This window comes from Pseudopipra pipra, chromosome 8 (genome assembly GCF_036250125.1).
Source record: "Pseudopipra pipra isolate bDixPip1 chromosome 8, bDixPip1.hap1, whole genome shotgun sequence".
Taxonomy (NCBI): Eukaryota; Metazoa; Chordata; class Aves; order Passeriformes; family Pipridae; genus Pseudopipra; species Pseudopipra pipra.
This window is the reverse complement of record NC_087556.1, coordinates 13866803-13882936: the sequence shown is the minus strand read 5'-3', so window position 1 is coordinate 13882936 and position 16134 is coordinate 13866803. Positions and strand designations below refer to the sequence as shown.

At 35.5% G+C, this 16134-nt stretch overlaps 1 protein-coding gene across 38 annotated transcripts in view; it reads right to left on the bottom strand.

Moving 5' to 3' along the window:
* Positions 1-16134, bottom strand: part of KCNMA1 (potassium calcium-activated channel subfamily M alpha 1) — a 468105-nt gene that overhangs the window by 73609 nt on the left and 378362 nt on the right. For 8 of the 38 annotated variants that reach the window (XM_064662583.1, XM_064662586.1, XM_064662587.1 and 5 more), the window contains one exon: positions 1637-1930. The exons of the other annotated variants lie outside the window; for them this stretch is intronic. In XM_064662583.1, coding sequence (XP_064518653.1) covers positions 1637-1930 — 294 coding nt within the window. The remainder of the gene's footprint in view (positions 1-1636; positions 1931-16134) is intronic. 38 annotated transcript variants of the gene reach the window in all.

The following is a 16134-nucleotide window of genomic DNA, read 5'->3' as shown; positions in this document are numbered from 1 at the left end:
TTTTCTGGATATGTGCTTGTCATATTCAAACTGTGTCACTGTCACCAATTGCCTGGAAAGCCCAAGGTTAATGTGGCTCACTAGTTAACACCTGTTAGCAAATCCTTCTGAGGAATCTCAATTTGTTGCTAAAGCAATGCCTTGTTCAAGCAAGGAAGCCATATATTCCCATTGTAGCAATGAAAGGAGATCTATCTTTATCATATCACATAAAAACAAGATTTTGCTTTTCATTGAAATCTCTGTGCAGAGTTTACAGGGCTTCTGTATTTTAGAAACACATCTCCATAAGAATGGGGAAAGGGAATCCATGAAGTTGAAATATGTGAATAGTATATAATGGACACCGTTACCTATGGCTTGGTTCCCCAAAATTTTGAAATGATAACTCACAAGTGGTTTCTTAGTAGTAAGTAGGATATAAAAATATTTAATTATTATTCTTCAAAATACTCTTATGAATTTTCTGCATATTTAAAGAAATAGATCTAGCAAAATTTTTAGTAAAGTAATTAAATATAATTTTAGTTTCATGGTTCCTGTGTCTGCATTAATTTAAAAGGGAGTCTTAAATTTGCTTGTTCTTATGAAAGACAACCATATTTGAGTAATTGGCTGTGATATATGACAACACAACTCTGATATTGTATGCTTGCTTTTGTTAATGAGTTCCCATTTTTTACTATTTTTCATGTCTTTATACTACAGGATTTGTATTAAATACAGCCATATTATATTATGCAGACTTTCTTTACCAGCTTTCATGAAAATTGCAAATATGTTCAAGAATTGGACACAGAATTTCATAGATTCAAGAGCTTGTTTGCATATCCCTAAGTATAACACTTAATGTACTGTTGTATCAACCTTCAGTTCAGTTGTTCTAATAACAGTTTTGCAGTTCAGGAAGACTCAGTGCTAGAAAAATGTCAGGCAAGTCTAATGAGGCTTCAGATGCTCCAGTTTGTGCTGGAGTTTAATTTAAAGTTACACTGATGTTTTAACGTTTGCTTACTCTTGAGTAAAGAGTGTTCATTACTTCAATGACATAACCTCCAGACAATATACCATGAATTGGTTTAAGATGTGCTGGTAATTTTAACAGCCTTAATGTGGAGTTGAACATCTGTAACAACATATTACTTGACTTTTTTCATTTCATTTCTAAAGCAAAATAAAGGGAATGTCTTTCAAAACAGTGGACAAGTTCATAACTTTTTTTCGTTGTTATTTTCTTACTATTTTTAAAATAAAACTGTCCCCTTCACTGCCTCTCACGGGTCACTAGCAGAACAGTTTACAGACACCTTTTTAAAGCCCCCAAAATATTGAAATTTGAAATAACATCTATGTTATTGAACATCACATCAACTGGAATACCCAGCAAATTCATTCTGCCTAGCATGTAAATGCTTCAGAGCAAATAAATCCTTTGAAAGGTAAAGCACAAACCACCCAGAAACATTAGTTGACTAGCTATCTCAATTAACTTATTAATCACCACATCTGGAGAAACCCACATCTGTAAGCACTTAAGAGAGCATTAGTAATGTCATAGGCACATGGAAAACAGACTGCAAAACCATGCACAAACCGATCTGTGTTGCCTTATGCATCCAACTACTGGGCTACCTACGGAGATCTTGGTTCAACCCAGGCTTTTGGGAGTGGCAGCGGTATTTTACAGGTAAGCTGAGTGCCCTTTGCAATCTACAGTACGTAGATTTTCCTTGTTCGACAGAACTCAGTAAGTTAAGGTGCAGCAGCGAGGGGTTGTTGGGTAGGAAGAGGCTCCCTTTACGGTTATTAACAAGTGGAACAGGTTCCGGGATTCCTTCAGTGGACTTGGCATCAACCAATGCATTAGTAGTTGCATTCTTGAATTGATATGAGCATTTTGGGTAACTTGATCTAGCTGCATTCTTTACTTCTAAATAATAAGAAAAGATTTAAATTAATTTCTTTGTATTAAAAATTATTTCAAACCACAGGCATGAATCAGTTTTGATATTACATGGAAATACAGATGTTAAAGCCTAAAGCAGCAGTTCCAAAAGCAGAAATAGAGGTTTATACCTGCAGCTTTCATAAGGTTGTCTTTTTTTTCTTTTCTGAAAATGTCTTTTTATAAAAGAATACTCATAAAAGGATTATTCCACAATATTATCACCTTTAAGCAATAATCTCATCCTAGAGTAAGTATGTCTGAGGCAACACTTATTTCCCACATGTTGATAAAGGCTTAGAGATTTACTAGGTGTGGAAGATGTTTATTTCTTTGAAAGTACTGAAAATGACAGGGGAGGTAGAGCACTCTGCTGCTATTAAAATAAATAAGGAATCATAGAAAACGTAAGGTCAACACTTCAAAATTGTGCAGGCATACTTATGGAATTAAACTGATGTTTAGGTATCTACATTAAAAGGGTTGGCTATTCAGCAGTGCTGCATACCGTAAATTTCTGAAGGTCATATATAGCACCTCTGTAAAGAAAATTAAGAAATCTGGTTTCCTAAATATGGAGTTATCTGTGATTCTTAGTCTTCCATTACTAATATATCAAAGCTAATCAAATACATAACCCTCCTTCCCCCCAAACAAATGGCACCCTCTGTAAAAATAGTAAAAAAAATGTTTTTCTGGTAAAAATATGCAATAAAGGTTTTCTTTGAATGCTTGTTTCGTTCTGCATGAGTATAGTATAGAGAAGAAGGTGTATTATTGAGCCAGTAGGATCTTATATCTATTATGTATTATGAAGTAAGGAGGTTAGATGGGGAGTAGTTGGTGGACTGATAAACCTGCAGCATTATTTCCATATGTTTCAATTGCCTTAAAGATTGTCTGGAGAGTATTGAGCAGTTAGTGGCTCCAAAGTAATTGAGGAGGTCGGTATGTTTTTTGGCATCTTTGTCTAGTTTACCACCAGCTAGAAACACCATCTGGTAACAGGGAAGATAAGTAAATAGCACCCCCATGCTTGCCATTTTTCTTCAAGCACAAAATCTGTCTCTCTTGCAAAAAAAGTGGGTCTATGGGAATTACAAGAGTCATTTGAAGGTACCTTTTAACAAGGTTCAACTCGCTAGTAATAAAGCATCCATTCTAATTCAGTGACCTCTGAATTGATGGCTTGCTACTACTCTGACTGAGGTAGATAGAAAAATCAGTGAGGAAAGAACTAGAGTCTGATTCACAATGTTACTCTGCTTTTTACTAATAGTAGTAACATTTAAAGTATGATAACAATAATGCATACTCATCACAGTCCACATGTATTTTAAATCATCAGAGGAGAGTATATATCTTTGATTAGGAAAAGTGCCACAAAAAACCCACTGTGGATACATCACTTGAAAATTACTGATTTTACCTCAGTTTCTGAGGTTTTGTCAAATTTTGTACTTCTATTTTTTATATTACTCTGGTGAAACAATTTTCAGATGATAAAATATATCTGCAGAGACCTCTCTCCCTACACAAGTCACTGGTCAAGCATGTATTTGAAGATATGCATCAATTTGGTTCTATTTTTAAAGTATAGGTAGTAATATCGGCAATAATCTTCAAAAATCTACATGCCTGCATCAAAGTATCTTCACATGCAATGGAAGAAGACCAAAACTTGGTAAGTTTATCCAGCCCCAATCAAGTTGTTTCAGAAATATCATAATCTTTTTACAGCCTCTTCTGGAGCTCGCTAAGTGATGGTTTCAGATACCAGACCTCACTATTAAGCAATAACGTTCCATAAAAATGTACATCTTTTGGAATATTCCATGCAGACATGAGCAAGATGTCCCAAGATTTTGTGCTTGCAGTGGCACAGCATGAGTCAGAACAAAAATACTTGTCTTTTGGTAATGGCTTCATATCTGGTGTTTGGCATCATATTTAACAGTCCCACATGATCTTGTTCAGCATGAAGGCAGACTGAGCTGCTTAAAACATAACCTACTTCTCCTTATTTCCAACAGTGTGGACAGGTACTATTACTGAAAAGCAAAACATTGAGCATGGGGATAACAAGTTGCCTTTTTTGTTCAGTCAAATTATTCCAGATTTAAAAGTTCTAACTACTGGTTTCATTCCATGACTTCTAGCTTCTTGCCTCTGACAAGAGCTCAGCTACTTCAGATGAAAGTCAAAGAAGCCCCATAGTGGATAACTGTGAAATATCTTCTACATAGGACAAGTTTCTTTCTTATTCCAAAAGTTTATGGCTCATGTCTTTTTACTCCATCTTGAAAAGCAAGGATTATAGTATAATATCTGAATATCTCATGTTTCAAAGAGATAATAGTCTCTCTCTCTGTTCCTCCTACAATTATATATTTCTTACCACAGAAGAATAAAACTGGTTACTCAGTGTAAATGTTACTGTCAAGTTGTGCATGCACACTGTGCCCCAAAGACAGGCATGTCAGGATACACAGTAAACTACATGTGCAAGCACGGTGCTTTCAGAGTAAAGCAGTATTATACAATTAGGTGAGAAACACAGGCCAACACTGTCACTTCACCAGATATATACTATAATGTGCAGAACCTAAACCACTTAAATAGCACCCTGTTGTTCAGCAAAAGCAGTTGATTTTTATTAATAATTTCTTTAAAATCTGATTGGGTTCTTGCACCACTATGTGGGCTGATTTCCACAGAAAACATATTTGGGAAGCGAAGACTGCTGTTAGTTATATGAAACTAAATACATCCTTACATTTTGTCACTGCCTCTCTAGGTTTGGCAATCAAACTGTCTGGACTGGGGTAATTTGTTGTACTGTTGTGCAATGTCAAACCACAGCCCCCAAGTCCACAAGGGTTCTCTTCCAAGTATGTGATGAGTTTAGCACCAGCGAGTCTACTGAAAGAGAACTGTTTTTCTACTCATAGTTAGATTAATTTCTTTTTATGCAATATAACATATGACTTTATTTTCAGTGCAAATGATCACAGGACGAGTGTGCTGCCTGCATTGTTTATCCTGTCCAAGTTCCTTAGAACTGTTCAGGACACTTGTTGTGTATCCATAAGGCATTATTATTGTACCTAAGAATAGAGACACTTACTGGTCATTTTGAGAGCAAATTTTCAACTGCTTTCCAAGAATGGTAAACAATAAGGAACAGGATAAGAGTAGAGTAAGGGTAAGACATTCCATTTTCTGTAGTATTTTCTAATTGCACCCTAAGTGAACAGTACCTACTTTTAGTAAATGCTGTATAGAACTTGCCCAAGAAACCTGTTACCATTAGAGAATTAAAATAATGTCTATAAGATGTGAGATATTAATGCAATTGTAAAGGTATTTTGATATTCCTATTCCTTACCCCCACCCTCAGGAACTCCCTTTCAAGCTCAATGAATATACACTTGCCTACAGACTGCATTAGAGAATCATGCCTGTTTCTATTTCTATACATTTTATTTATTATAATGAAGATAATTTGAATTGCAATCTGCAACTCCCTGAACATTTTTAAAACAACCAATGTAGTTAATCTAATGCCTATGGCAATCTCTATTTATTCCTTGTGAGCATACACTTGCCATAACTTAAAACTGGGCTGAGCTTTAATTTAAATGTAACAAGGCAGAATACCAGTACATTGCTTTCAACAAAATGGCTGAAACTGGCTTCAGCATGATTTGCCTGGAAGGGAAGATGAAAATGTGTTTTAAAGGAGAAAAAATATCCTGACCAAAACCAGACATTCTAAACAACCACCACCAATACCCACTACTCCTTTCCTCCCCCATCTCTATCAGCTGCTAGGCTTTCAGCACTGTTTTTCGCCAGACACTAGCACAGTGTTTTCCTTCATAGTCAGCCATCAGCCAGAGCTGTCACTTGCAGATACTTCATTTTTGTTTCAGTCTAATTCATGCTGCACCCCCTTAATCTCTGCAGTGAGTAATGCATTGTCACTGTGCAGATATGCCAGATCCAGCACTAGAAGTACAGAGTGTTTCTAACAGTTAAACTATCTTGGTTTGAAGAAATATTTTATTTCTTCCCCCAACTTAACTGTTCTCTTTCTCCTAAACATTCTCCCAGCTGACCTCCAAAGGAGCAGTCACCATTCTGCAATCTGGCTCAGCTTTCACAGGGTGGGGGGTGAAGACGAGCTGCAGCCCTGTGTTATTAAATGCAAATAATCAATATGTTGATTGAGCTTTTGGCTACCAGAGTTCTTTTGATGGGAGTGACAGTGAGCATGACTTCCCTCATTCAACGACAAGTCTGTTTAGACTTTGCTACCTACCACTTTGTGAATCAGGCAACTGAAAATACCCACAGCAATTCCTCCAAACTGTCAGCTATTGCTGTGATTCCACCCAGCACCCCCTGTACAAGACAACAGATTAACCATTAGGCTAGATATGTTGAAAATATACAGCTTCAACCTTTCCCCAGCTAGCTCAGAGCGATGTATAGATGATTATTTCAACCGTCAGCTGCCGCATAGACTTAAACCCCTGCACAATAACTCCTGGATTCATCTGCCCCTTGTCAAACTTACACAGCTTTAGTTTGAGCATACATAGTGTGGCAGTTTCACTGCGGATCTAGAATAATCCAGACGGCTGCTGTCTCTTTGTTAACAGGAAGCTAAACTGATGAGTTTGTAATGCATTTCTTATCAAAGGTAGTTTCAGAAAAGAAAATGTGCCAAATCAGTTGGGGTTGGAGTTTAGCATACTATTAAAACATGGTTTAATCACAATATTTGTTATTTGCTAGGAAAAAAACCCAAACATTATTCACCCCTTTTAAAAATCACTTTATGCCAATAAACTATTTAGTTTACAAATTTACTTGATTTTTTTGGTGGTAACAGATGTAATGAAATCATTGACTAGAAACTGCAATATAATGGTGCTTGATGAGATACAAGAATGTTAATTTTAGAAACTGCAGAGCTGTTTTTGCTTAGTGTCTGAAATTGTAATTCAAATGAAACAGGATTGCTGTTTGGGTTTCTATGTGCATTACAAAATTAGGGAAATGCATTTCATTGTGATTTTTAATACAAAGAGAAACGAAATATGCTGCATATCTCCACACACTAGTACCATTAGAAAAGCAGGTGAGGCTGGCTTTTAGTTGCAGTGTGCCACCTGAAGCAGATAAGAAAACATCAAGATCTGAGAATGTCAAGAATGCATCATCTCAGAACATTTTGCAAACACTGAATGGTGCTTACATGAGACATTCTCTTTGAAACAGTGCAGCCCAAGAAACGTTTTTTCTTTTTGTTTTTTTTTTTTTTCTTTCTTTCCTTTTTTTTCTTTTTTTCTCTTTTTCTCCCAGTCTTGCACCTTTTGGCTAAAGCCACATAAAATTGCAAAACAAATGCATTGGTCTACTTTTTCTTTTTTTTTTTTTTCTATCGGTATCCAGTGCTTATATTTTGCATATACAAAATATATACATGGTCTTTCAGTCTTAATTCTTTTCACACCAAAAAAAAAAAAAAAAGAAACTCAGCCTCAACTTTGCTTTTCCCTGAATACTGTAAAAAAGACATTTTTTAATTGAAAATGTGGAATGTTGCTAGGCTGGATCCTGTTCTGTATTCTAGATGGCTGCTCTGGTATTCTGTGAAACCACTATAAACTTTCAGTTCCTGAGCTTTTGGGGTAAGATGTACATAGAGTGAAAGACAGACTGCAAAGAAGTTTGAAAACCGGCAAACTTTTAACTTGAATCTTTCAGTGAAAAAAAGTCTGGGGTATGGATTTACACCAACTGAATTTATTTTTAGGGGTAGAGCAACTCCCTAAGGTTACCACAGAAATTTAATGTTTTTTCTTTGCTCCTCCTATTTAATTCAAGAGCATAACTATTATGAATGCTGTATCAGTTGTTATCACTTCTTTGTAACTAGGAATTCAGCAAGCAAAGAAGTGGTTTAAGGCTGTTCAAATTGTGGTTAATCTGAAATCCACTGAAGTCAGACAAAACACACGTCAGCAGACTTTAGATCAGGAGCTATTCATACCTCATGCATACGCTGTATATATAGGAAGAAAGTCTTTCCTATATATACAGCATATATACAGCATTTAACAATTGGCTTGTGCCATTTAGAGAGGAAAGGCTTCAGATTTCATAGATCTGGTTTCTTGTTCCCATACAGAAGTATACTGACAATATGATTCTATTTGTACATAACAAACATCTTCTCTTTCCCCTGAAAAGTGTGCACAGTAGAAAAAAAAGCTACTTTATTTAATTCCTAATCCAATCCCAATTTATATTTAGACTAAGTCATAGGTCCATTGAACCTTGAACATCCTTTTTGATTCAGATTTTAGTATTCCCTCATACATTTTTCTTGATTTTTAGTCCTCATTCCTCACTGGCCTTTTCAAATTATGATTCACTCTGTAATTGTTTATTCAAGTCATTGTATTATTACTGGAAAACTGTCAAACGAAAAGCTCAAAAAAAGGCAAAGCATCAGTGGACTTTTTTCCCCCTGTCCATTTAATTGTCCAATTGACTTCTCCACATGTTGTACCATACAGAATACTATTTGGATAAAGTTTATTTTAGGAAAGGGTGAAGGGAATGGAGATGTGTCTAAACTGTAGATCTGTGTTCATGTGGATCCGTTGTCCAGACAAACATCAAGTGTCTCATTGGTATGGCAAGTGTAAATATTCTGTGTCAAATTTTAAATTATGTTACTCCATTATAACAATCTGTTCTGAACACGGGGGAGGAGCAACAGCAAAATGTTATTCCTGTGTGTCAGAAAAGAGCTGTTCAGACCCTGTGTGTCCTACTGTGTCACAAGCAGCTGTGAACTTCAATTTTAGAGCTCCAGCTCCTGTGTCTAGCAGAAGCAAAGTACAAAAGAATTGCTCAAAGCCACAGGCCAACTTTTTAACAGACTACCTGATGATCCTATGGCTACAAGCAGAGGACTGGAAATCTCTTGACTGGGATTTAGTTTTACCACTGATCTGTTACACAGCCTTGGGTTGCTCACTTGCAGACAATTTTTTTAATGGAGTTCCTTATTTATAGCTCTTGCTAAAATTCAGGTGACCAAATTATCTGAAAACATGGCTGTTAATCTCTAATTTTTCTCAGATCTAGCAAGTATAAGAATGCAAGGTTGCTATTGCTGTTTGGAAAATACATTTGGAATACATTAATAAAATCATACTACATTCATATGATAATAGTGACTTGTTATTACAGTGTTTGGTGTTCGTTTTTTTTTTTTTTATTAGACATGAAAGTGTGTCTGTCTCTTTAACACTGAATAACTTCAACATCCTTTTTATTTCTCCGTTTCTATTTTCCTTCCTTAAAAAAATACAGTGTCAATTAAAGGACACTGATTTGCTTATGAGTGATCCTTTGACAGTTCCCCAAGGCAAGACAAGTAAAGCCAAAAGGCACATCTTTGGGAGAGTCTTTAAGAGTAGCAACACAGAACAAATCGTAACATTCAGTGCATTGTCATAGGTTATCCTTGTTTCAATATATAGCAATCCAAAGTATATTGTCCTTTGTCCTATTTCCTCAGAGAGGATTTTGACACCAACTGTTGAGGGACATGGAGGAAGAAGTTACAGCACTAGCAAGGGCAGGCTGTAGTTAAGCAGTTCTGCTAAACTACAGAAGGAATCCCTCTGGTTTTTACAAAGTAAAGGAAGTTTTCCCTTTGTGACTAAACACACTCACAATCTGATCAGTCAGTGCTGAAAACAGTGAAGTTCTATATGTGGGCAAAATATAAGCTACTATTAAAAAAATATCAAAATTTGAAAGGCCACTCACCATTGTGCCTATGATCACTTTACTGTTTACACTCCCTCGGCTCCATTAAATTCAGAGAAAAATATGCAATAACTAGAAGTAACTAAGGTTAAAAGTAAGCACAGGATTACTCTGCTCCTTGGGATTAAAAATTGTGTATTTACTGCATAGAGTGTCAGGAAGAGTGAGTATTTCAGGGCACAGGAAAGCAATAGTTAAATGCAGACTCCACAAATTTAAGCTTGGTCTTGCTATTCCTGTGAACACTGGGATGTGTAGATTTCATCCTGCGGAAATCTAATTAGAATTATTATTTTGTTTTTCAGTCAAAAGTATCAATTTATCTTAACAATACACATTTTCAGAGCAATTCCCACCTGCATATCCTAAATTTTTAAACTGAAATAACTTTTATCTACCTTGCTCATGACAAGACATACTAGGTCCCTGTCAGCACTGCCTCTGAGAAAAGAAGAGATTTACCTAAACTTCTTATAAATCCCTTGTATTCTTAAAAGCTGCAGTTTTGGTTTTGTTTTTTTTTTAGTTCTTCCAGTAAGTTGTCTTACTTCTGAAAACACAATTGAGAGGATGCGGCTGAGATGGTTTATTTTTTTTTTAATTAGGTGGTTAATATGCCAGTGATAAATTGGGGTTTTCTTCATATTTTTTTTTTAATTTTTAAGCTTTGCTACCACTGAATTTCTTTTCCCTTTTGGCTTGTGTTCACCCTTGTAAAAAGGATGTACAGGTGTCCGTGTCTCTGAACAAGAAGAACTGAAATATTGACATTTAACTCTGGCTTTCTTATCTTTAGTCTTTTCCAGCTTTCACCCACATCAGTGGAAAAACTTCCATTTGTTAAGTATTAATAGGACCAGACTCAGCGATCCCCAGTACTCTTTCAGGCTCAGGTATAATATTCCTCTGGGATGGAGTCTTCATATGACTGTTACCTGTGAGGTCATAATATCATTTCATATGTAAACTAACTATAAAATGCTGTGCATATTTATGTACACACTGGTTCTAGATACAAGTACTTACACTGTATGTACCCTCATGGAAAAAATTCTATATAGTTAAAACGGACCATCTGAAATATTACAATTTTTTAAAATTAAATTGTTTCCTCAGCAAAGCAATACAGTGAAGTTCTTGCAGGCTTTTCAGTCATTACTGATTTCTAATCCAGCACCACCACCTGCTGGTTACAGCGAGTTTCAAGCCCTATTGCTGTTTTTCTGTCTTCAAATCTATGCATGAATATAGAACAGTATTTCTCAGCTGTTCTTATACATAGAAATGTTATTAACAGAGGAGATTTTTAGCACATTGGTTGCAGTTTAACAATACTCTATTAGCTGAAGTATGGCTTTCATAAAAACAGGGAATGTTAACTGCTGACACAGAAATTATTTTGTGCAAACTATTGTAAGTCATAGGGTAAGCATTCAAATTAATCAAATAGGTTGAACCTGTGGTATTAAAAAGCCTATTATTACATATGCTGGTTTTATCACTTACAGATATACAGTTAAATACTCTTCATGACACTAAGAAATGAGTATATTTTTTTCTAAGTGCTCCCTACTTTAGTGAGTTCTGCAATGTATTTCATTCTTGTAGAGCTTTTTTCTTGCACTGAACAAATGGAACAAAAAAACCAATAACACCTGTTAAATATACGAATATAAAACCAACACAAGATATAAATAACTAAGATTAAATCTATAAAACAATAGCAAAAATAGCAATAGCAAAAAATAGAGATGGAATATAATTAACTGTTATGGAAATTTAGGGGAGTACAGTACATAATTTCTACGTAAACATTGGCAAAACAAGGAAAGTAAAACAACACAATAATAACTGAAAAAGAAGAAAGAAAATGTTATGTCTACTGTATCTGCAAAAGAACCACAAAAAATTAATAATCCCATCTCTGCCAAAGCTTACAGTAGTTTGGCTGAAATCAATTCCTATGGGGAAGCAAGGGCTAGCAATTTCATAAAGTGGAAAATAAAGCATAAGCTAAGAAATCCAGTGGTGATAATTAATAACAATGTTAATTACAACATCATTTTGGTCTCTAACGGAAAGAATACTCAAAAGGATGGATCCCATTTTTCAAATACAACCTAAACAGGATCAAAATACTTCCATACGAAATAAAAAATTGTCCGTTACAAATTCCCTCTGATAATTCCTCTATTACTAAAAAAATACTGCACTGATAACTCTGAAATTTCTGCAGGAGTTAGGGTTGAACTATTGTAAGAGGGGAGAGCGTCCCATCTCACATTATGTAAGACAAACTATAACGGTATAAAAGTACACAGGCTATCAATGGAGAAAGAAAGAAAATAATACTGAATCTACCAAACTAAATCGATATCCATCTTCTTTAAAAAAATGAAATTATACATATATTTTCCTTTTAGTTTTTGCTTTGTTACTAAGCCTACAGAGAGATGCCAACCTCTTAGTTCATGACAAGGAACAGCTTTAGAAAGAAAACTTAATCCAACATAACTGCATCAGGCTAAGTACTTCTGGATTCATTAACGAAACCCTGATGAGACTATGGACATTACCAGCAGAAGAGACAGTAACCTGGCAGCAGCACCCTCATTGTTAGCACCCAATGCAATGACACAAGAGGAGAGGAAAGCAGGCAATGGAGAATTTTTGAAAGAGGATCGTCAAAGTGTTGAATTAGCTGCTCAAGTTACTTAGCTTTGTCCTACAGAATACTGTATATACAGAATATATAACACTCAGTGTTATACCACAGAAATCACTTATACTCTGTGAGTATAAAATTAAATACAAGTGATGTCCCTTTTCAAAGAAGGTAGCATGATAAGGATGAAAGACTGATAAAACAAGAAAAAAAAAAAAAGGAAAGACACTTCTGCAGGAAAACACTGAACTGCCAGCATTTCTGTTATATTATCACACCAATTTCAGAATAAAGTCCACAATCACCTGGAGGTGAGGAACCCTCTCCAACAAAGAAAAAATGGATGCATAAAATTCAGTAAGATTTACAGGTCAGTTACTACCCTGAAAGTAACTATATCAACCACAAATGCCACAAGATGCCAATATATTTGGAAATACAGTTTCTGCCAGATGTTTTGAGAGTCAGATACTGAAAGCATCCAGAAATCCAATGCTCAGGGGACACTGACAGCTGTCAAGAAAGTCATCTTCCAAAAGCAAATTGCTTGGAGCTCTGCCTCTGAGGGTTTTATTTTGTCCTGCTTGAGAAGAAAGAGGAGGGCAGACAAAAGACTCACATGCTAAAGGCAGATTAAAACGAAATGCATATTTTGACATATTTTATATTCCTCATGGGCAGAACTGAAGGATACTGTTGAGGAAATCTGTGGAACCCAAGGTTCAATTTGAGGATATTTCCTGAGGAGTATGTGGGACTTGAGTATTGAGCCTGAATATATGAGCCTACAGATATGATTCTTGCATTCCTTCAAGCTACAATTTTAAATGCAGAAACAAGAGTTTCACCATCTATTTATCAGGAGAGGTACCAGTAAAACTATGGATGAATGAGCTGCAGCATTCAAAGATTCAATCAGCCAATCAAAAAGACCTTTAAAGTTTGATCAGTTATTAGACATACTAACACTAGAAATCATGAATCTAAAAACAGAGTATGCATTTTAATTCAGGTAGGAGATAGTATTTTCAGTGATTATTCAGAAAAGACAGAAAGGCAGACAGTATTCCACAGACAATCCTATAATAAAAAATTATATGTGGTGGTGGTAACAGGGGAAATCCAAAACAAAAATTAAAGTAATTCCATGTTTGAAAGTGGAAAATTTAGGTGTAGGGAGTTCTAAGAATAGCAGAATTACACAATAATGACATACTGAAGTGCAGATATGGCACAGAATTAATATTACATAAATCAACAAGCAGAACAATCTGGTGTCAATGGGTTAAAAGAATACCAGTTCCTGCTCTTATAGAATTTCAGACTGATGTAATGTCAGACAAATCTAGACTATGTGATCAGATTCTTGGCTTCAGTCTTCCCTGATGCTGTAAATTGTTTTTTCATCTACTTCTCTTCCAAACATAACCAAAGGCTTCTGCTGAGTCATGTAACTCTCCAAAGTGTAAGATGCCTGTATGTTGGACTCCTTGTATGGAAGAATCCTATCAGATAGGTAGGATCACTTTACTGATTCCAGTCTCTGCAATATTTGTACTGTCATTACCATTACAGAAACTGTGCTGAGACTGACATCTGTCCCAACTCTACTGTTCCCTCATCTTTTCTCCTTTGTCTGAGTGAAGAAATCAAGAAGTTTTATCCTGTTACTCAGGGCAGTGAGACTCTCCAATACAAATAATCAAAATACATACAATGAATACATACAATGCTTTACATATGTATATATAGATATATATATTCATTTTTCCTTGAATGACTCTTTTATAGAAAACAAAAAGCTTTGGTGAAAAAAAATCCATCTTTTAAGACCTATTGAAAAATTTAGGTCTTTAACAAATGAAAACTGATTTAATTTTCAGCAAATTTTTTCTTTATAAAATTAAATGAAAAGTACTTTCATGTCTCAGTTTACAAAAAACATCATTTGTTGACAATTAAAATTTAATTTGAGTAGCACTCTGAAAATATGTAATATTTTTCTGTGGAATATCAAAAGCAGTTCTTAGCATAGCAGTAAAATATATTTTGCTCATTTTTTGCCTGCTCTGACATTTGAAAGCTTATTGGTTTTATTCAGAACCAAGTGAAAAAGTAGTTTTGCATGTAAAAAGAGACAAAATACAAGAATGGCTGGGAGTCTAAGTCCATTGTTGGTGAGAAACAAGTCGCCCACATACAGTAAGGGACAATTTGTAGTAGAAGCCAGAAAAGTACATCCTGTTCTCTTCAGTGCTGTATCTCACTTCTTCTTACCCTTCTGCTGTCTCGTCATATGAATTATATTCATTTTCACACCCTGCAATTCTAAATAAATACTGTATCACTTTGCTGCCACCCATCTTGTGATTGACTGGTCACAGAGAACCTGGCAGTCCTTGCATGTTTCAGTAGATCAGGAATAATTCTAATAGATGTAAAACATGAATAAAAGAAAAATTATCACTGGACAAATGCCTGCTAATGAAATATGCTGTCAGTTTGCAACTATGGATTTTAACGCATGTTACTCATGGAACAGGAATAAGCATCATCTCTACATTAGGCTCAAAACTTGCAATTGATTTTATTATTTTCTAGAGCCTTGGTTCTATCAGCTAATAGACTAGCTAGGCAAGTGTATTTATCTCAACTTCTAAATTATTTTCCATAAGTCATGACTGCTATTTTTACTAAAAGTTCAGGCAGTACATCCCAAAAGGGATCATGTAAGTACTATAGAAAAAGGTCTAATTTTAGAATAAACCATCTCCATTGCTAGATGGCACACCTCATTCTGGCAAGAGTTTGCTCAAAAACAGAGCCTTCATTTCATGTTACCAGTCTTCCTCCATATCATATGGTGATGTAAAATCTCTCTCCATATTGTCAGACATGCCGTGTCAGAGAACACATAACACCACTGAGTTAGAGAGTGAAGATAACATCAGGAACATGGGAATGGAGAAAGCAACATGCTTAGTGCAAGCAAAATCTTTTATGCTAGAACGAACAAAGGAAATTGCATGACAAAGATCAAAGATGCTATAATGATTTTTTGGATTTCCTTCAGCAGTAAACAAGGTCTGCATTCCAATTAAAGTTCAGAAGCAGCTAAAAACTGCAGATGATTTTTAAAATATGGCATAAGAGATTCTTCTCTACTGATGCAGATAAACAGAAGTTATCCCTGCCCTTTCAGATAGTATCCCCTTTCAAAATGTCCCTAAGCAGCAAGGCAGTCATGGTAATTTTGCCACTTCTTTCTGTCATGTACCCTATTTCACTTTCCTCTCCTTCTTGCTGTGTATCTATGTCCTTCTTCAGCAAAGATCAGAAGACACGAAAATTGGCCTCTTCAGGGGAATAACTATATCAAAAGGACAATCAGGCTTATATTCAGGACTTCAAAATGTAAAGCACTTCTTAGCACAAAATGTAATATAATATATAGAGAACACAATATTTTCAGTCTCTGGGTGGAAAAAGAACTATAGGCATGTAGTAAGCCAACAGCACAGTCAAGACTGGGATCTTTGCCTTGTGAAATTTTTGTTTCACATTTGCCTAGGTAGAATTTCCAGTCAAACTAAAATGCACACAGGAGTGTTTAACCAGATGACATTGGCCACATCTTACACAGTAATAACACTTTTTTCACTCT